The sequence below is a fragment of the Homarus americanus genome, unplaced genomic scaffold (assembly GCF_018991925.1).
Source record: "Homarus americanus isolate GMGI-L3 unplaced genomic scaffold, GMGI_Hamer_2.0 scaffold4896, whole genome shotgun sequence".
Classification (NCBI taxonomy): Eukaryota; Metazoa; Arthropoda; class Malacostraca; order Decapoda; family Nephropidae; genus Homarus; species Homarus americanus.
Genome location: NW_024749657.1, coordinates 3,369,359 through 3,391,554, shown reverse-complemented (window position 1 = coordinate 3,391,554; position 22,196 = coordinate 3,369,359). Strand labels below are relative to the sequence as shown.

At 35.3% G+C, this 22,196-nt stretch overlaps 2 protein-coding genes across 6 annotated transcripts; one reads left to right on the top strand and one right to left on the bottom strand.

The window, feature by feature from the left end:
• Positions 1 to 144: 144 nt before the first annotated feature.
• LOC121853604 (vacuolar protein sorting-associated protein 35-like) lies at positions 145 to 13,192 on the top strand. Of its 5 annotated transcripts, none has more exons than XM_042347858.1 (17): positions 145 to 178; positions 1,578 to 1,783; positions 2,148 to 2,271; positions 2,404 to 2,529; positions 2,896 to 2,986; positions 3,466 to 3,660; positions 3,900 to 3,983; positions 4,236 to 4,442; positions 4,633 to 4,781; positions 5,575 to 5,586; positions 7,335 to 7,542; positions 8,269 to 8,378; positions 8,955 to 9,123; positions 9,981 to 10,160; positions 10,524 to 10,763; positions 11,350 to 11,493; positions 11,816 to 13,192. In XM_042347858.1, the coding sequence occupies exons 1-17, from the start codon at positions 171 to 173 to the stop codon at positions 11,993 to 11,995; spliced, it is 2,433 nt and encodes an 810-aa protein (XP_042203792.1). In that variant the 5' UTR covers positions 145 to 170; the 3' UTR covers positions 11,996 to 13,192. The 5 variants fall into 5 exon arrangements, with proteins under 5 accessions (XP_042203792.1, XP_042203795.1, XP_042203793.1 ...); XM_042347859.1 differs by having other exon boundaries at positions 150 to 299; XM_042347862.1 differs by having other exon boundaries at positions 153 to 215.
• On the bottom strand, positions 12,208 to 20,263 carry LOC121853605. The gene is made up of 7 exons (XM_042347863.1): positions 20,141 to 20,263; positions 19,493 to 19,645; positions 18,599 to 18,740; positions 17,659 to 18,155; positions 17,388 to 17,551; positions 16,771 to 16,951; positions 12,208 to 16,608 (listed from the first exon to the last, which is right to left on the bottom strand). Exons 1-7 carry the CDS (start codon positions 20,216 to 20,218, stop codon positions 16,300 to 16,302), a joined length of 1,524 nt encoding a protein of 507 aa, XP_042203797.1. The 5' UTR covers positions 20,219 to 20,263; the 3' UTR covers positions 12,208 to 16,299.
• Positions 20,264 to 22,196: the final 1,933 nt, after the last annotated feature.

Below are 22,196 nucleotides of genomic sequence, written 5' to 3'. Positions count from 1 at the left end.
TTTACAATATACAAAATAATCCTGGTATATTTTTCTAAATCTTTTTTCAGTAACAAAGAATTATTTTAGATTATTTTATATTGGTTTTTCTATAATAAATAATTTTGTTTGAGTTAATAGATTAGAATATAGTTGATGGTGTGTGTGTGTTAGTGGAGGGGTCGAGACACATGATCAGGTGATAGTAAACACAGCCCTGCCGCCTCCCTCTTGTGGTATATTATTTCTGATAAAACCTTCACTTCTCTCCCATCTCTCAACACCACACTGCCACATTCTTACAGTAACATAATACCAATGTAATACTTCATAGTCTTTTATTATTTAGTGTCGTAGAATAAGAGGATTCAGTGTGGTCTGTCATGGTGTTGGAAGGACAAATTTTATTAAGGAAATGGAAGATTTATATTAATGTGATATTTAAAGTTAATCTCAGTCACCACAAGTACTGATGTTATTTTATTAATTTCATTTGGTGTTTGATAAGTTGATGTGTGATTCTCGAGTGTTCCTGGGTGCTTAAACTGGTTAATTTATATGTACGTGTTGGTGTGTGTGTGTGTTCTTAATTAATGATATAAATGAATGTTGTGGGTGAGAACAAGAGATATGTGCCTCTAGGTGTTCATCCTGACCAACTAATAGTGAAGTAGGAGTGTTAGTGGTGGTGATACAACCTGTTACTTTTCAAAGGTTAAGGTCACTGGGTTAGGTAAGCTGTTCCATATGTCCATAGTACACGTTGAATTATTATGGTTAAATATATGTCTGCTTTGCCACTTTATTACAAATTGATATTAAGTTTTTTTATCAAAGAATTAATTCAGAATTGTGTTAATTGAATGTGTCACCATATGCAAAATCAGACGACAATAAATAGTCAATGATAATATGTTGTGAGCGGCCTCAAACAGAATCACGTCAACATTTGTTAACGAGGGAAGCTGTAGCACGAAGTCGTTAGTGGTGACAAAAAAACAATAAACCAAACAAACCTAAACGAATCTAATGATGTTTATTTGTATGGTTCAGTAAGTTTGTTGGTAAAGCTATCATTTCAGTCATGCACATCTTTGGAAGCCGTTCAAAACGCATCAAAAACCATCGGAAAAATGTAATTTCAACCTGACCTAAACTCAAGCTCCTAAAATTCGCTGCATGACCGAAACGATAATACAGGTAGTAATGGTTTGTTTGTGTGTCCATACTGATGGTCTGGCCCTGTTGCCTCTCTTGCTTAAAAAATAACAAATTACTTAGCTACAAGATGGAGAAGCTTGGGTGTGGTTGGTTGCTTTCAGTCTCTGCTGTTTAATTAGTTAATTTCATCAGATGTCATTGCCAGTAGTGTAGTTTGGATGACATTTAGAGACAAGAATCTGCAGTGTGGGAATTCTCTTCCTGCAACCCATCACAAGTACTGTATACATTGTTTAACGAGGAGACGGGACATTGCAACTTGTGGATTGGTACATTCTGGTAGTGAAGTTGTGTGGGATATGACATTAGGAACAAATTGAGCTTTATTGGTTAATGTGGTATTGTGTTGATGTGACCTTTCATTCTTTACATTACAGGACTGACCAGGTAGACAACATGGTTTCCCCTATGGATGATCAAGATAAGCTTCTGGATGAGGCCATGGGAGCCGTTCGAGGCCAGGCATTTCAAATGAAGCGATGTTTGGACAAGGGACGCTTAATGGACGGCCTTAAGCACGCGTCAAACATGCTTGGAGAACTGAGGACATCACTGCTCTCCCCTAAAACTTACTATGAACTTTGTATCCTCTTGTACTGTACTCTAGTTTTAGTGATGGTTCTTTTGTTTTGTTTTTCTTCTCGCATACAGCATCTAGATAACCTTTGGTCTCAGTGTGTAATATGTCTGTTTTTTCTGTTCACTATATCTGTAGAAAAAGCTGTTTGTCACACTGGATTTAAAAGAATAGAACAACTGTTTACAGATATGAGGAATTACTGTTGGAGTGTTTTGATGTTTAAAGAATTAGGTACAATTGCTGAATAATATCAGATATATTTACTCTGTTTTCTTGCATCTTTTCCCAGTTACAGGACAAAAACTTTCACGGCCTTTTGGATTTTATGATTATTTATTTGTAGGTAGTATTCCTTAACTTTAGACAGACATGTGTATTTGTGATGAGCTGAGACACCTGGAAATGTATCTCATTGATGAGTTCCAGAAGGGCCAGCGTGTAGCAGATCTGTACGAGCTGGTCCAATATGCTGGCAATATTGTTCCAAGACTGTAAGTGAAATGTATATGTGTTAAGTCCATGGCTAGAGAACTTTTTAATAGCTGGCAGCATAAATACTTGATATACATCGATTATTGCTTATTAGTAATGAGAGTATAGTAATAATATTTAAACTTTAACAGGTATTTGCTGATAACAGTTGGTCTGGTGTATATTAAAACAAATGAAACCTGCAAGCGTGACATTTTAAAAGATCTGGTTGAAATGTGTAGAGGTGTTCAGCATCCCCTTCGTGGGCTGTTCTTGAGGTGAGTTGAATAATTGATTACGGATTATGTGATCTCCATCTCTTTTTTATTGAAGTTTAGACATTAGAAGCTCCATTAATTTGTATTATTTGTGAAACAGAAGAAAAGACAAAGATATACCCTCAGACATAGTAAATACTGTACCATGCACTTACATTGTGAGGATGTTTCAGAGTCATTGATCATCCTTGGGTAGGTTTGTGCATTTTGTTCATTTTAATGTTAATTTCAATTCGTATAGATATTTAATGTAAAAAGAAAGACCAAAAGCAGTAATGTCTGGGCTAGATTTCCTGGCAACATAATGGGGGGGGGGGGAACGTATATGATTAATAAAAATATATACAGTTTTGTTCTGGTTTTCAGAAACTACCTTCTTCAGTGTAGCCGGAACATCTTGCCAGATGTTGATGACCCGCCGACTGGACACAACCCAGAAGAGTTTCCACATGGATCAGTAAGTAACTCATCAGCTGACCATGTACAGTACAGTAGGATGTTAAAGACTTTGCATTTGTGAATATGCATTTGATTGCACATAGGGTTTGTTTTGCTTATGTAGTGTTCAGTAGCTAAGTAATTCTTCTCTTAAGAATTTTTAATGGCCAGGCACAGTCTGTCATGTAACATAATTTTAGTGTATTGCTTTTGAGTAATGTTGTCTCCTCACAGCCATTTTATAATCAATTAACACCATATTTGTACAGGACTCATCAACTTGTGTATATCTCCTCAAGTTAGGGTTAGAACCCCTTCAGCTTCTTGATACAAGTGACTAGAACTAAGCCAGAGATCTCTCACATCATCCAGGGGAAATATAAAGTGTACAGTATGCTTCTCCCATAAGGTATTGCATTAATGGTGTTACACTTGGAAACAACATTATTATTACAGTATATTTTTTTTTTTTTTTTTTTTTACTTTTTTCTCCTGCAGATCTCAGATAGTGTGGACTTTATTCTAATGAACTTTGCTGAGATGAACAAACTATGGGTAAGGATGCAGCACCAAGGCCACTCCAGGGATAAAGAGAAGAGAGAACGGGAGAGGCAAGAACTACGCATCTTGGTTGGGACAAACTTGGTGCGCTTGTCTCAGTTAGAGTTCGTTGACGTTCAGAGGTACAAAAGAGTAAGTGGGCCTGGGCGACATCACTCTCAGTTCTTACTTTGTTTAAACTCTCTTTACATAGTACATAAAGTGATCTAGAATTATTATGGGAGCGAGGCAGGCTTGTGGAGTATCACCTCGGCTGCTTACTATACTGTATAGTACTGTACTGTAATTAGAAGCTGGATAATATTGGTACTTAAGGTGGTAAAAATTGATGAAAATTACATTCATATGTGTACGGTAATGTAAAATTTCAGATGGTTCTGCCAGGGATCTTGGAACAAGCTGTGAGCTGCCGTGATCCACTTTCTCAGGAATATTTGATGGAATGCATTATTCAGGTAAGGGAAGAAGAGGCAACTGTGTTGGTTTATTCTCATCCTATGGTTATAAATTTTCTTCTTGTGTGGGTATAGGTCGTCAAGCCATACTTATAGGACAGGAAAAATTTGTTGGTCATGACCAGATCTGTGTATGTATGCAAGGAAGAAAAGGACCATATATTTCAAAATAACTTAAAAAACAATGCTATTTATTGTTTGATATAATAAGAAATATTTTTATTAAGTTCTTTATTTTCTTGCCCAAACCAGGTGTTCCCAGATGAGTTTCACCTTCAGACACTAAGTGCATTCCTCAAAGCTTGTGCTGAACTCCACTCTGAAGTTAATGTCAAGAACATCATAATCTCTCTCATTGATCGTCTGGCAAACTTTGCTCATCGTGAAGATGGAACTGGAATTCCTGATGATATCAAACTGTTTGAGATATTCTCAGAGCAAGTCTCACAAGTTATCAAGGTGATTATTCTAATGTTACTACAGTATATTGACAACACGGCTCTTTAGTTTTGTTTTACTTTGATCTGCATAAACAGTTTGTCATTACCCAGAAGGCAGTTGATTTGATTCTATTTTTATCCTATCACTCTTTATCTTTTTTGTATTTACATGATAGAAGCATCAGAACGAAACTATTTTTGTTTTTCAGTCACGGCCAGATATGCCTATGGAGGACACTGTCAGCTTACAAGTGTCTTTAGTCAACTTGGCACAGAAATGTTATCCTAATGAAATAGAATATGTGGACAAGGTGTTACAGAATACATTGGATGTGTTCCAGAAGTTGAATGTTGACAAGTAAGTAAATTTTAAGTCTTTATACAGTAATCATTAGGGGTAAGTTTGAAATATTTTGACGACATGATAGAAATTCCTTTATTTTTTTCCTTTGTGGGGGCTGAAAGGCTGCAGATGTAGTATTATATGATTTTAAGATGATGTGCTGTTGATAAAGGTTTGAGAATAGAGTATGAAAATTATATTAAGATGAGTGGTGATTTGAGGAGTATGTGCTGTATGTGTCTATCCAGCCATTAAAGAAAATATTATAAAATACAGGTTATTAGTATATAATAGGTGTAAGTGGGTGTGGCAAAAAGTTATATAGATAGTGCTGGGTATGAGTGAACAGGGTTTTGGCAGAATTCTCAACAGTAGAAGGTAACTCAAGTAATAGACGTTAGACGTCCGGGGATCAAGGTTGTTTAGATATTAATTGTGGCTAGTGGCCATTTCATTGCAAAAACCTTGAAGAAAAAAAAGCAGACACGTTGAGGTATAACAGTGAAAGAGTTGCAGCATTAGTTTGTGTGATTATCCGAATACAGTAGTTTAAAGGGACATTCTGAAGTATCATAAGTAGGGTGGGAAGAAGTGTCTTGAGGTAAAAAGGTGGCAAGTAATTTTATCAGTATAGTTGTTAAGGGTGGAATAGGTTTCTCATGATAGGGAAATACGTTTTTATCATTAGTCTTGGTAATAAAATGGTTGGCTTTTATGTTTACTTTAAAACTAATCCCTATTTTGTTCAAGTATCATAAGTACTGTACTGTACCTGCTTCATTTCTCTGACCTTGCCTTCCTTAACAAGGATGACTCAGGGGTAAGAGTGAGTTCTCAGTGTGCATGAAGGTATCCTTTTATATCCCTTTAAGAAAACGTGCCATTTTTCATATGCTGTAGCTTTCAATTATAGATAAAAGTGCCGTTATAGAGCCAAGTAAACAATGGAGAACGAGCTGTCTTAATTAGTGTAGCTCCGAGTACTGTATAAATATTTTCTGTCACTTTACGTATCTTTGTTGAACTTAACTCATCTCGAACTCTGTTTTACCATGTTAAGGAGGATTTCCCCTTTATACTCCACATGTTTAATCTTGCACGGGTGAATAGTGACATCTCATCCTTGGCAGACTGTGCTTTACTACTTCCTCCCTCTAATCTACTGTTGTTGATTTTCATTTATTTAAATTACTGTAGTAACTTCATTTTGGTTTTAGATAAAAGGGTACGGATGTATCCTTTTCACTTGTGCTCTTTTAGTTGAGGGAACAATCTTCAATTTGTGTGTGAGTGATTTAGTTTGATGTGTCTGATTTAGTGATATTATCTGCTCATAAAATTTTTAGCAATATAGCACAGTTCTGTTTGTCACAAATTTTGTTGGAAGGAGAATTGGGGTCCATGGCATGTAATGCTCCCTTGTCAGGTAGTATTTCTGGCAAAAGGATTTCCTCTGGTTTAACTTTTCTAGAAACCAACTGTTCCTTGGTTTCTACTTTACAGGGCCAGACCGGCATTGTGGTAGAGTGCCTTAAACATCTTGGGCTGGTAGTAGGAAGTAAAATTATGAAGATGTTGCTCCTGAATTGTCCACTAGGAGCTTTAGGAGAATGCTTTTGGTTACTAGTGTGCTTCTTAAAGCCAGGCACCTCTTATACTGCAGGTTCTTACTAGGGAGTCAGATGATAAGATGGGATAGAAGTGGTGATTGTTATACCTATTGTTAATAAATTGATTGTGGCCATTGTGAGGGAGAAGTTGTGAAGACATAAGAGCCCCCCAGTAAGAGCTTGTATTAATAGAGCTGTCTGGTTACAGGTACAGCAGGAACATAGGATTATAGGACTAATCTCTCATATTTTAATATAGTGTAGCCTTCTTCCACTAAATGCTCTCTGCATCTGTAAGTCATCTTAGCATGATATGTCTTTATGGTAATGTATGTATTAAGTCCATGTTTATTCCTCTCTACTGAGTATTGTCCTTAGACTATTATTTACTGTGTACTGTACCATAATATTTGATTAAGTTCTACTTTCATGCTATTTGCTCTGTATATTTAAGGTAAACTTGATACCTCTGTACCCTTGAAAAGTATCCATTATGTGTTCACAAAACAAATGAACTATTTAGATGGTAGTCAATATTGTCCATATTGTACAGTACAGTCTTGCTAATTATTCCTCTTAATATTCTTATATTAAACTTAGAAGCTAACTCCATTAATCATTTTCAGTTTACTTTTAAAATTCTTGACATGGATTGTGCTCACTAAAATTTTACTTTTGAACTTTGTGGAAAATAGTGGATGAATCACTCTGATATTGGATCTTATATTTAGTTGAGTAAAATTATATTGGTGCATTATACAACATAGCTGTGATAAGGTTCAGGGTTGATGTTATGTGAATAACATTTCATTTTAGTGGTTCCTGCAGATTTATAATATATTTTGGGTAAAACAGCAAAATGCATAAGCAAATAAGAAAGATTGGAAAGGTTGCTAATACTGTGATATGCTGATACAGTCCTGAGGAGCAATCACAGTTTTCTTCCCCCTTTGAATAGGATTCACTCAGGTTCAGCCTTAGGCAAGGAACTGAGTCGCCTCCTGCGTCTGCCAGCTGACAACTACAACAACCTGTTGACACTTCTACAGTTACAGTACTACACTCCTCTGCTTGGTCTCCTGGACTACAGTGGGCGTAAGATCCTCAGCACCTATCTTGTTACAAATGCTGTTGAAAATGAGACCGATGTACCTACCCAGGAACAGGTTAGTGATGCATCTCATGTTATTTATTAATATATTTTTTTTTTTTACATTGCTCACTACCATACCACCACTGTTGGCAAATTTTATAATTATTTCATGTAAAATTTCTAATCCAGTGCCAGTCTTGAGGATTGCATGTGTATGGCTTGAAGTCCATGTGTCCTGGGTCCCAAAAGATGGAATGTTCAGTAACATGTAATATAGTGGTAGAAGGTTAAGGAGTCTTAACATGTATGCTTACTGTATGTGTCCCATTAAGTTTGTGTTGACTTAGAAAACAACACTTCCTGATCAATGCCTTAGTTTCATTCATAATACAAAATGAACCACTAGAAGATTTACTACCTTATAGATTAATCATTTAATGCCATTCTGTGACAAGGGCTGGTAAAACTATACATTATGGTGTACCACAATGCTACAGTTCTTGCTGGTACCACACTTTTCCCCGTTTTACCGTCTGTAGTGTATGAAGAACAAGGAAGTTAGATATTAATGCTTAAAAAATAGATTTCTCTCACACACACATGATATTTCTCCTTGTGTGTATGTGGCAGTTACTTGTAGTATTGTAATGGTGTTGACGCTACTTGGAAGTCATTGGGTGATGCTGTAGTAGTATACAGTTGGTTGTAGTAAGTTCTGATGACCAGTTATATCAGTCTCTCTCAAAATTGTATGTAAATTTTTGATGGAACCTATATTATTGTTTTGTTTCAATTCTAGGTTGATTCAGTGCTGTCCATGGTTGCTTCATTGATCTGTGACCAGGCAGATCAGCCTTTGGTTGAGCCAGATCCTGAGGATTTGGCTGAAGAACAGGGACTGTTAGCAAGGTAATAACGTCCTCGGTATACCTAATTCAGAATGAAAGTAACCAATGTAAGGTCCTGTAATATAGTATTAAATTATTTGAGACTACTGCACTGTTTATGCATATGGAAATAAAGGGTTGACAGTAAAGGACAGATGGCAACCATCCTGAAACAAGCAAGATATAATGTGAGGAAAGTTGATCTAGCTAGTGAGGCATGTTTTAGATGGGGTAGCTTGTTGAAACTTGTGGATCTATCGTGGTATGGTAGTGTCTCTTGTCTTTTAACTTTTTGGTTTCTTTCTACAGTACAGTTTTAATTTTAGTTCTGGATGACATATTCTTTTCAAGTCTTAGAGGTTATTGATCATATGAAAATGCAAGTATTTGTTTATTATTTTAACATACAATGGTCTAGCTACTTCCCTCACTGCCATATCTAAATGTGACATGGCAGCTCTTATCATGAAGGCTTAGTAAGGTTTCTGAATCACAAGTTATTCACTCCATCTCAAATCATGTAATGGGATTCCACAAAAGAATCCCAATTTCTATTTCAATTCATCTAAAGTTATTATTTTTTTTTTTGTATCCACAGGTTCCTCCACCTTTTCAAATCTTCAAGTAGTGACCAGCAGTATTTGATCTTGACAACTGCTCGTAAACACCTAGGTGCTGGTGGCAACAAAAGGGTGCTGTACACCCTGCCACCTCTTGTGTTCCAGGCTTACCAACTGGCTTTTAAATACCATACAGAGAAAGAAGAGGTTAGTCCAATGAAGGTTTTCTATTCTGTGAAAGATGAATATCATAAGTGTAGTTCCTTATGAGTTTTATTTTATCACAATCTTACATTTAGGCCTTAGGTTGTCATCAATGAGGAACTGTTTAAACATTATTGCCAAGTATACAGTGAAACTATATTTACTATTTTAAAAAGGTCCCTTTGTAATTATTTTCTTCAGTTATGGAGGCCCTTTTAATGCATGGCAATGGGTGGTTGGAATCAGTAAGCAAGTGCAACACAAACATTCCCGTTATTCACAGACATAGATTTTTAACTGGTGTAACAGATGTATTCTGCTGAGAGGTTCCGCATCAGCAACACAGTCCCCAAGTTTTCCATCTGGTGTACCTGTGTCACACATCCCAGCAACACCCATCAGTATCACATCCTTCTCCATGAACCACTCAACACTGTTCACTAGTTATGCTCCCTCACTGTTGCTGCTACCTACCTTACTCACTATTATCTTCTGCATTCTTTTTTATCTCTCCTCTCTCTCTTTACTCTCTACTTTTGCATTAAACATTCTCTCTTATCAACTTTCATTCCCATTCTCTTGTTGTGTCCACCATACATACTGCCTCATTTCCACATCTCTTTAGTTTCTCTCACTTCTAACTTACATCTTTCTCTTACATCCACAGTCTTCACTTCACTCTTTTTCATTAATGTTGGCTCACCCTTTCTGTTATACATTCTCTTCTTTTCTCTTATACTGCTTCTTTCTCTCTCTCTTTTTTTTTTAACCTTTTCTCTTTCCATACATTTCTCAGTGTGCATAATACCTTCTTTCCCTAAGTAATCCCAAGTATCAGTAATATTTATTCATTTATTTAGGATGATAAATGGAGCAAAAAAGTCCACAAGATCTTCCAGTTTTGCCATCAGACCATCACAGCACTTGTTAAGGCAGAATATGCTGAACTACCTTTGAGACTGTTCTTGCAAGGGGCTCTAGCCATTGACAAGATTGATTTTGAAAACCATGAAACTGTCGCTTATGAGTTCATGTCTCAGGTATGTGCTGTACTGTACTGTACATCATGTCTTAGATTCTGATGTAAATCTCTTGTAAAATTTACAAAATACACCAAAAGATAATGTTAAGCAATCAAATGTACTGTACAGTATATGCTATTGTAGCTTTGCAGACATCATTTATCGTAAGACTCACTTTATTTGGGTAGTTAAGGTAGTTGACCAAACTCTTATATGGCAGCGAGTCTTATTCTTTAAGTATCTTCGGGTTTTCTTATGCACTTTGCATATTAAATACTCATTTGGGGACTTCATATGCTTTTCAGGTCTGAAAGAGCAAAAATTTGCCAAATTGCTTTGAATGTGAATGTGAAAAAAAATGCTTTCACCCATACTTTGCAGGCATTCTCCCTCTATGAAGATGAGATCAGTGACAGCAAAGCCCAGTTGGCTGCTATGACGCTAATAATGGGAACTTTCCAGCAGACAACATGTTTCAGCGAAGAAAATCATGAACCTCTAAGAACACAATGTGCCTTGGCAGCTTCCAAACTGTTGAAAAAACCCGACCAAGCCCGTGGAGTCACAACGTGCTCTCACCTCTTCTGGTCAGCACGGTCACAACACACCAACAAGGAGGAGGTATCTCACACGCTTCTTGTTGTATCAATGCTTATAATTTATCTGCTGCAAATTTTATAGTTCCTATACAGTAAATGTAGAATCATCATCTGTTGCTAGTGTCTGGTTTTCCCATGTTTTGAGTTGGATGGTACAGGAAGAATCTATTCCAAGTAACTGTTACTTCTGGGACTACAGTACAATAGTCTCAACAGCAGGACTTGGATCTAGTTCCACATTTGATATTCTGTTGTTAAGTTATTTTACTCATGACTGAGTTTAATGAGTTGATATAAAAATCTGTAATTGAACTGTATACCGGTATGTCTATAACAATAAACTGCCCATTATGGGATGGCATCATGAACAGTCATCACCAAACAGTTTAACAAGTGACCATCACCACATTACCTCTGTTTGTAATTGTTCCCCTTTGGATATTTGCCGAGGCAACCTTCATTTCTTCTCTTATCTTCATTGAAAACTCAACCTTGTCAAGATTTACAAGATGCTAAATTGTTTTATTTACATCTGTGAGTTTAATACATTCTAATGCACATTCTCAGTGTTGAAATTCTGTAAAGTTACATTTATATATTTTTTTCAGTTGCATGATGAAAAACGTGTTCTAGAATGCCTGAAGAAAGCTGTCCGTATTGCTAACCAGTGCATGGATCCCTCAACACAAATTCAACTTTTTGTTGAACTCTTGAATCACTACATTTACTTTTATGAGAAAGGCAATTCACAGGTAAGTTTCAAGTATTGTGGAAGTTTCTTATTGATTTTTTATTCCATACTGGATTGTGAATACTGTATACATCTTATTTAAGTAGTACAAGATCTCCTTACCCTCCTTGACAAAATCCAGACTAAATTCATTTGCATCATCTGTGTTAGTTCTAACCATGTTACAGTTATCCTCCACCCATTTCTGAGATGGTATTCAATATTTCCCTTTTCTTAATTTCAGCTTTACTTTATTAAAACTTGATTCGAGAAAATTTATTTTACGGCCAAACTTTCTTTCTCGGGTAATTCCTCAATAGCTTTTCATCATAACTATATTTCAGGTAACTGTGGCAATGCTTAATCAGCTAATCAGCAAAGTAAAGGAAGATCTTGCCAACTTAGAGACTAGTGAGGAAACTGATCAGATTTCAAGACATCTGACAAACACTCTAACTCACCTTCAGCTCCGACTACAAGAACCGCCCAGTGATGGACCCAGTTATGAGGGTCTCCAGGTTTAAACTGTCATCCATGTGTCCTTCAACACCCTCAAAATTTTATATGTATATAATTTATCACAAAACTTGCATCGCAAATATAAAATCCAGTAATATGTAAATAACAGAATTTGATTGAAGTTATAAATAACGTTGGACATTAGACAATCGTTGTGCCGTGTACTGTTGGCTTTAGCAGTGACATGTTTTCCAGAGATGGAGAAATATTCACATAATACATAACAAAAATTTTATTATTCTATCAATATTTACTGACATCGTAGTACAGAATAGCTTAGGAGGAGAGGTTTTCCGTATCATTCCAAGATGAAATTTGATTATATAATTTTATGTTCTCATTTGAAATGAGACATTTTTATGCATTTTCTCTACATGAAATTTAAATCTCACTTTTATATAATATTAACTATTAGGACATTTATGTTTAGTGCATCTGTATAATATAGTAACTATCAATATATGGCATAGTATTAAGAGTTATCATCTTCCCGAGAACTTTGTTATTATGTAATATTGTCTATCTTCAGTATCCTTGTGAAATACTTCGTCACACATTTGTCCAAAATTTTAGTATTCCTGCGTACCATCTGACTCTTCAATGGGAGAGGAGGACCTGAGCTTTCATATGTTGAGTGATATTGTCATGAAAAAATATATTCTAGCAGCTGTATGAAAAGTTTATTGTTTGTCACATATCTTACCAGTAGTAGTGTGTTGTGGACTATGTAAGTGGTGATGGTTGAGTGTAATGTTTGCTACACTACTATTTCATGACTGACAAAGGCTTAGTTAACAGGTGTTGTATCCACTTCTTTCATGCATGTGTACATTCATATACTGTATATGTATACTTTTCTCCATCATTCTCAGTGTAACAAGAGTGTAGTGAAGAAAATTAAACATAGAAAGTGTAAAGGGGCACAGAATGTGAAAATGAGGGGTAAGTTGCATGGTACAGGTATTAGGATATTTGTGCTGGCTGCCAGATATATGTGTACAGCTATGTAGGTACTGTTTAAGAAAAGTTTTTAAGGATTAAATTAATCAACGACAACATTCCTTGAACTTTTCTCTGACGTAACACTATTGTAGTGCTTGTACTAACCTTGTTCTTAATTTGTATAACTTATAATTAGGGAGGATGTAATAGGCTTAAATGCTATGCCACCATAGTTGTTAATATAATGCTGTCACAGTGAACTGTGTTTTATTGTGATATTTCCTATGCTTAAATTCCAATTCCAAAAAGAAGTATATTTCGGTCAAGAAATTACTAAGATGTAAGGCATACATTTTGGTGGTTTCGGCCCAAAATTAGATTTTGCTAAAAAATCTCAGTATAGGTACTCATGAGCATGCCGATTCCGAATCTATGGTCCATGATTCGATTGCAGGGTAATTAGTGGTCGTAATAATGCTTGGAAAATTTTAATTACAGGGTGTCCACGAGTTACGAACGTCAGACTTATGAGCACCCACCGATACGAACGAGGTCCCATAATGTAAATTATATTCAGAACTGACATAGCTACAACTGGTTCATAGTAGTAACATAAGAGAACTTTGCGTTGCTAGCGCAAGACGGAGTGGTGGGTGGGGCGTAATGCGTCGCCCAGCCACATGCCTTGAGGGAGTGTCGGTACACCTTACCCTCACCTGAGTAATGTGTGTGATCAAGTGCAAACTGTTGTTTTTTACTTATTAACTATTATTCTGCCTTCATCATGGCTCCCAAATGCAAACCTAATGCAAGTGATAGTAGGGCATCCAAGAAAAGGAAAACAATTACAATGAAAGTGAAAGTTGATGTAATTAAGCATTTTGAAAAAGGTGAAACACCCTCAATCATTGGTAAAGTGTTGGGCTTCAGTCGGTCAACGATCGGAACAATTTTGAAAGAGAACCAGAAATTTATTGAACATGTAAAAGGATCTAAACAAATGCACTCAACTGTGATAAAACAAAGAAGTGGATTGTTAATTGAAATGGAAAGATTGTTAGTGATATGGTTGGAAGATCAGCCAGTCCAAGGTTTCAATGAAAATGTTAAACTTTAATTTTTACTTTCCTTTACTGTATTTCGTCATTAAATTTGCACTCTGATATGGTGCACATAAAGTATGTGTTCCGATTTGGGAACGGAACTCGTTTGTAACTCGGGGACCCCCTGTACTGTAATCTGCCCCATGGTTTTCTGATAAAGGATTCTTGAACTGTATGTGGAAATATTCTAATTAAATCTGTAAATGGAAAATATCAAGAGAATTAGTAAGCGAGATGAGAAAAAGGTAAAGTACCATTTGATTACCAGTTATTGGTTCAGTTATGATGTTTGTCACCATGAGTATTGCCTAAAATATATAGGAATTAAATGCAAAAGTTCAATACATGTTAGTAAATTACATATGTCTACTAAATTACATATAATATGAATCCTCTTTATTTTTTAACATTGTTTCTGATCAGATGACCAGACTGAACAACTTCATGTTAGATTAACTTGGCTAAGTAAAATAATGAACCACATGCCAGATCCCATCCTGAACTATATACTCTTTGTAACCCGAGCCACAAGTAAACAGAAAGGCATATCTAGAAAAAACTGCTGCCTGTAAAGGTCAATTCCAGTCTTATTTTCATTTCAATGTAATTGTTGATATATTCAATAAAATGGATACTGGTCTGAGAAAAATTCAGGCACAGTTTGGGTAAAAAACTAAAAAATAAACCATCTGACAAAAGTATCAACTTCTTAATGCTGAGTGTGATGCCAGCAGATGAGATCCTTGTTAAATTACATTGACATCAACACTGACACTGGAAGTTGCTTTAGTTACAGCTCAAAATTTAACTGCAATAACTTGTACAGCATAAGGGTGAACAGTGTACAGCACATATTACAGCTTAATAATAATATGATAAAAAGATAATACAAGTAGTTTACTTTCCTTATGTAGCACAACTATATCCCTGTACTTCACGAATTTTTATGATGGAAAAAAAGTTTTTTTTTACCATTTAATAATATGAATCAGTTGTCGGCACCAGAGAATTAATAATTTAGAGAATGACAATTTTGAAAGGAAGTCAAGGAATTACTGGTAAATCTCTACTTCTGACAAATGTGGTGACTCACTAGAGGCTTCTGGAACATCAACAAACCCATTCAGTTTGTATTAGAGGAGCTCTCAACTACTGTATATTAAATTTAATTTTTATTTATTTAAAGTACAGTACAGTATTTATAAAACACTAGTTTCTTGATTTTGTTATTTAAGAAATACAACAAACATTCAACTGAGGGTCTGTGACTTATTTTAAAACCAAATCAATATAAATGCTCATTTTCAATCTCTAAAATTTGATTAATATCAATTAGAAAGAAACAAACAACTTTTTTTTCTGTAATAAAATACTGTATGCAAATAGACGGTTATGGTGCACAAGGATGGTAAACTTATTACAATGAAAAATGTTATCAGGTGACTTACCTGGGACCTCACCTGACACCAACAGTATCCCTGGCCAAAAAATGAAACTTATACCTACAGATATGAACAAGATAATTAATTATAATAATCTATCAGTAATATTTAAACAGCTGTTCTTAATTTGGTTACGTAACTGTCTCATGATTAATGAATTGAGTTTGAAATGTTATTCATCTATACAGTACAGTATAGTGAATACAGGATAATGGTTGTCTTTTGCTCTGTATGATGTCACACCTTAGCTGACTATATGGTAATAGATTCTTCCATAAAAGTGCATAACATCACCACATTTACAAAAAGTTGCTGCATGTTTCCTTCTTTTCTTAGCAACAAAGTACTGAATATTGCTTTACTTTGTGGTTGTTCTTGAAGTAGGGGAAAACAATTACAATGCATAATAGATACAGGGAAGCTGTAAAACAAAGTTTCAGGGTGACTTTACATTCACCATTTTGGATATGTTCAAACTTCACACAATATGTTTTTCCTTGTGTTTGTCCCATCATGCACCCTTGGTCCCTACTCTGGTAAGAACAACTGACTTTATAGTGTGAGACATTTGCAAAGTATAATTTGTATGTACAACTTAAAATACAGCTCCAGAATATTGCAATTTAACGTACAGTACAATAAAGGTTTTAATGGCTCTACATTATATGTAACCAAGTACTGTACAGTACTGTACGGTGTCTGCAACACTACCTTCTTGTGACTGAAATAATGAAAATAATAATGACATGTTCATAATGATGAGACACTAATAGTTAAGTTCACCTATTATGATGATATGCAACAATCAACAATGGAAGTATATCATAAAAAGGATAAAAGAACAATGACAGTTGAGACCTGGTGAAACATCTTTTTTTTTCTCTTCTTAGGGGGGGCTCTCTCATCCTCCTCTTGTCTACTGAACTTGGGGAGGTGGTTTAAGCCAATCTCCCCTCCCCCAAAGAAGCCAAAGATGGGTGTGTTGGGGAAGAACTGTCTAAATGCCTTTGTTTCCACATTATCGTAATCAAACCAAGGCTTACCCCGACGTCTATACCAGTAATAGCCACGGCCACAACAGGTGAACATAAATGCTACACTTTGGTCTTCGGGAAGACCACAGGATTTCAGCTTAATAAGAAAAAGAAAAAAGAAAACACCACAATTAATGAATTAATATGATACATGTAAATATAATCATAATCTCCCAAATCTACCATAAAATTTTTCTCATTATCAATCACCTGCAACAAGAAATATTTTGGAGCTACAGTATGAAAACCTGCCACTCACCTCTTTCATATATTCTTCAAAGACTTTTGGATTATCAACATATTTTGGGATAATGACTGATGCTGCCATAACATTTGGTCCTGATACAGCCACACCAAAGCTGCTCTGACTGAATGAATTGCTTCTTCCAGCATACAAGCAATCTGCTATACCACCACCAAGTGCAACTTTATGATTTTGTCTGGAAAAAAATATTGACAAAGATAATCACCTACATCTCTGAAGTTACATCAAAGAGGGAAAAAGTGTTCATCCAGGATCACAGTACAGTACACCATGTAGTGAATTTCAGTTTAATTTTCCTTACACACGAGGGAAAGAGTGAGCTGTGTTTCATCATCACCGGTCATTATCCAGAGCCTTGGGGAAAAACTGTGACCTATACAGTAATTTTTTTGGGGGGGAAAGATAGAAGTAGAGGTACAAGAAACAAATCCTAATAGATATACTGTACTGAGGTAGACACTAATTATGATTGTTAACCCCTTCACTATGGGGACACCACTTTTAATATTCTATTTGGTCAATGCCAGTGATTTTATTCAGCACTGAAGGAAACTATACACTTAGGGTACAGTACAAAGTATTTTCAATTTCTTTATTATCAAACAGCTTACCTGAGAAGAGCAGAGTGAATCAAAGCTTCTGTAAATCCTTCATCAAGACCAGCATCGAACACAAGTAGGGCTTTGAGATGGTCATCCTGAGACAGTGACGTCAAGTGGTTGAACTCATCAGCAGAGATAGTGAGGTTGTCACAACTCATATCCTCATCTTTGCGCTTTAAAAAATAGGAGAGAAAAAATAACAACAGAGGAATATAAGTAGAGCATTGCTTTCTGCAGGTACATCATTCACACTTCATACAATATTAGTGAATATACTTACATATTCTTTCAAAAATTTCACATCACAGAGATTAAAGAACTTCAGCTGAACTCCAGGATGGTGTGGGATCAGAATTAAAGAAACAGCATCTGTTTGGTGCATGGAGTCACTAATCTGTTCTACCTCAATGCTGTATCCCACACAAGGCCTCTTCTCATTTTTATTTACAGAAACGTCCTTAGTATCTGTTGATGAGCTGGAAGAACTATTTACAGATGCAGCTTCCTTTTGTGGTGGTGATGTTTTCTGTGAGGTTTCTTCTGGTTTTTGACTGCCACTTTCTTCTGACCTCCGACACCACCTGTTGGGTTTTCGTCCTTGTGGTTCTTTTTGATGAAGGAAAGACAATATTTCTTGATTCAAATTATTGGCTGACTCAAGGCAGTGTCCTTGGTAGTTGTTTTCAACTGTTCCTATAACACCTGTGGCAGACACCAGTCCAAAGTCACATGATGATGGTAGAGACCCACTTAAATACTGAAGAAGTGTCAACTTTCCTGTAAAAATATTTTTTTTTTATGGAAACAGAAATCTAAAACTTCCATTTCAGCTATTTTGAAGAATATTCAATAATTTTTCCCAAATTATTACATTAAATCCTAGTTGTTATGCAATTTATCACCATGTGATTCAAAACTTACAGGCACAGAGTAAGTGACTTCTTAAATACAGTATCCTAAGAGCTCAGATACTTAATTAGCATGTTAAGTAATACTTTTCTATGAAATTTGATCAAAATCCGTGGTATGACCTCAAGTGCCAAATAGTGTACAGTATTAAGTCAGGATTATTTTTGATGTAATGTGACTTTTTTGGGGAGAGTGAAAACTAGGGTATTTATATGGTAAAGATACCCATTACTTTTAAGAAAATGTATACTGTATAAAAGTGATTTGAAACTTATATAACAAAAGCAGATAAATAAGTAATAATTTCTCACCACTTTCCTCCTTTATGTTGAACACTTCTGGTTTGCTCGACCAATCTTCACTACAGAAGGCGAGGCAGTATCTTGGCTTACTGACAATATGATCAAAGAAACCTTCAAACAGACCAGTGGCCGTTGCTTCTCCTAAGGCCACCTGCATAAGAAAATATACATACCGGGTAGTGAAATTATCTGGAGATTAACCTTTCTCAGCTTATATCACCTGATGATAAAACACCCTAATGCTACTTAAGATCCCCAGTAATACAGTGTAGCTATATTATATACATCTAAACTACCAGTATGTATGGCCAGTGCGTTTGGTACAGTGGAAGTGTCCGGTGTATGGAGTTTAATATTATAACCAAATTCAAAGTAAACAGTACTATGAGGCACTTCAGACGAGAAGTAAACAAACAACAAAAGTAAAATATGGAAGAAAAAAATGATAAAATTTAATGGTTTTGAAGTACTGAACAGTGTAAATGTTTGACTAATAAACCTACAGCGTCTTATATTTTTTTTAGTTTGTTTATTAAATTTGCTTTTCCTTTATACGATCATACTGTACTTTTGAGTTTAAAAAATATATATGTATCATGCTTTTATTAGTTCAAGAGTTTCACTTATTTCAAAACTTAAAACTTTAAGTGTATTTTTTTTTAGTTTTCTACTACAGTATCGCTGCTTGTCTACATCTCACAAGTAGTGCCTCAGGTTGAACAGAGAAAGATAGCACGGGTCTTGTTTAGAGGAACATCAGAAAATCTTGTAAATACGACTACCGTGTCTCTATACTTCCCTGAGACTTATCGTACAGTATTCACAGAGACCACAAGTGTAAAATGCTTCTCATCTGTACAGGCCTCCCTTAGTCTACGAAAAGTTTTACATGCTGAGACTCACCTTGCCTTCTGTTGTGGGAATGCTGTGAGGATGTATGGTCAGGTAATGCAATTTCCTGCGTTTTTCTAGAATTTTGGCACCAACGTCTGCCCAAGTCCTGCATACAGATCGAACTCTTGATACTTCTCGGAAACTGAGATTCTCGAAAATTTTCTGGTGAATAAGAATGTACAATTTTATACACCCATGCACATTATTTCCCCTATGGAAATTTCATGAATAACTTAATAACCTAATCTTTGATAATTTTAGTGCTTAATATTCTGAATTAACCAATAGGCACAGAGGCCATAGCCAGCTTATCAGTGAATATTTGTCAACAGGATTTTGAGTAAAGAGATTGTAAATTATCAACAATATTTGCTTTTAATGCAATATATTCCTGCTCCGTAGCCCTGCCCACTACCGGGTTTAATTTATTCTACAAAAAGGGAACTTCTAAATATATGCTAACAGTTATTTAATACAAACAGCAGCAACAACAATGAGACAACTACTTACAAATAGAAATATGGCATTACTTACCGAGGGTCCTCTTATAATTAAAGTAGAGGAAAAGTTCTCATCTCTGAATGTGAAAACCTTCCTCTTCACCACCTTAAAGTATCACAAATATTGAACATAATATATTCTTTATTCACATCGTACCTGAGTAAGTTCCCATGACCCAGAGAGGACATTGCCAATATGATAGGCAGTGTCTTGGGAGGTCGCGGCGCAGCTCATCCTCGGCCTCCTCACCTTACCTCACTTCTTGTAAACATAACTAAATACTCTACCTGTTACAGATATATGTTGATAATTTTAAAGAATAACTTACAAATTAAATTAATTTACTCTATAATAAAATATATTTAATGACAAATAATTATTTACTGATGCAAATCTTGTTAAAGAAATAGTTTATTGTACCATCATTGGTAATTTTACTCTATTATGTAAGACGGGTTTATTTTAATACTGCTGCTGTTATTATTATCTTTATTGTTGTTATTATTATTAGTGCGGTTGTTTAAATGTTGCTCCAGGCTTTAAATACCTGAGCTGTGACATTTTTTTTTGTCTTGATGAATGAGTCAGTGTTGTTTTATCAATCCATTGTTATAACATTATTTTTCAACTGTTTGTAAAGCAAGGAAAGTATACAGAAGGAAGCGCATCTTAAAGCTACCAAGTGTAGGGCCGCAGTGCGTCGCTTGGTCACTAGATGGCGGTGATTAATGGCGGGAAAATTTGTGTCGGCTATTTGTTTTGACTCCATGGCGGGAAGGTAAGGGCTTAACCAGTGTCTTGTGTGCAGCATAATTAAAATAAAATAAAACTTGAGGTTTCATTACTTTTCAAAGGACAAGTAAAGGAAAGTAGATATATTTAGTAAGCGTAATACAAGTTTAAAGATGGTTAGCACCAGAAGGACTTTATGGAATGGCGCCAAATTTCCAGAAGTTGTTTGGATGATAATAAGTAAAAAATGTTATAACAATACACAGAACCTATTTGAGCTTGACCTAACATTATCGAACCTTATCTAACCTATTTAACCTTACCTAACCTACCTAACCCGTGAAAAGATTAAACAAACCCAGCACATACTTTGAACACAATTAAAATCGCTGCAACATTTTTCTATTTGTTTGTGACAATTTTATTTTCATACTGTATTTGAAAATGGGAAATAAAATTGGGTTAGGTTAGGTTGGCTAGGTAAATTGAGATTAGTATTCGTTAGGTTAGGTAATGTTTGGTTAAGTTAAAGGCACACATTTCTCTTATCACATTCATTATTCAGTATCACCATTAAAACAATCGCGCAAAAATGAACAGCCTCGATAAGGTCCTTCAGGTGTTAGCTGTATACTACATCTTTACCCATAGTTTCATTTGAAACTTAGATTAAAGGTAAAAACTTTTTTTTACGGGGATTAGCCCACCCGGGCGAAAATAAAATAATAATAATAATAATAATAATCAGTAATTATTCTCATGTCCAACTTTATTTCCTTAGATAATTGATGCAATAAAAGGTTAGCTGATGAGATATTATGTCATCTTTCTCTTAACTTACACACACACACACACACACACACACACACATATATGCTGTGTATATATATATATATATATATATATATATATATATATATATATATATATATATATATATATATATATATATATATATATATATATATATATAAAACCCAATAAATTATCAATAATCCAACAAATACGTTTTACAAGTGAATACTTTTGTATGTTATGCATACATTTAGATAATACTAAATATTAAAAATTTTACTGCAGTACACATGCCATTCCATATGTTCACTAGTGAGAAATCAGCACCAGGTAATGATAAATGTTTAACGTATAATGTAGAAATTTATGATTTGGACATCCAACAATACTGACCTAATCTCATGCTACTTTATACGCTTGTCTTAAGCAATTTTGTTTTGCATGGCTGCTTTTTGCTCTTGCTTATACTTTGTACAGTAATAGTTATTGCCCCCATCAAGTTAAGCATGAATGCCTTTTGCGGGGGGGGTATGTAAGAATGTGTATTTGTAATTGTCGTGCACTTATTCGTGTTATGCTTTAATTGTTGCTGCTTCTGGTTGTCACGAGTATGCTTTTATTTTGCCAGTACAGTATGCCTTTTTAATTAGATGATGTTCATGATCTCTGTAAATGGTTCTTACAT

Bases quoted from the DNA above. Each gene is read 5' to 3' on its own strand.
- LOC121853605 (XM_042347863.1), bottom strand. From the start codon at position 20,218: ATGAGCTGCGCCGCGACCTCCCAAGACACTGCCTATCATATTGGCAAT. The intron at 18,156-18,598 runs GTGAGAAATTAT...ATATTTTTACAG, and splicing joins CAACATAAAGGAGGAAAGTG to GAAAGTTGACACTTCTTCAG. The intron at 16,609-16,770 runs GTGAGTGGCAGG...TTTCTTATTAAG, and splicing joins TTGAAGAATATATGAAAGAG to CTGAAATCCTGTGGTCTTCC.
- LOC121853604 (XM_042347858.1), top strand. The intron at 2,530-2,895 runs GTGAGTTGAATA...TCTGGTTTTCAG, and splicing joins CTTCGTGGGCTGTTCTTGAG to AAACTACCTTCTTCAGTGTA. The intron at 11,494-11,815 runs GTAAGTTTCAAG...ACTATATTTCAG, and splicing joins ATGAGAAAGGCAATTCACAG to GTAACTGTGGCAATGCTTAA.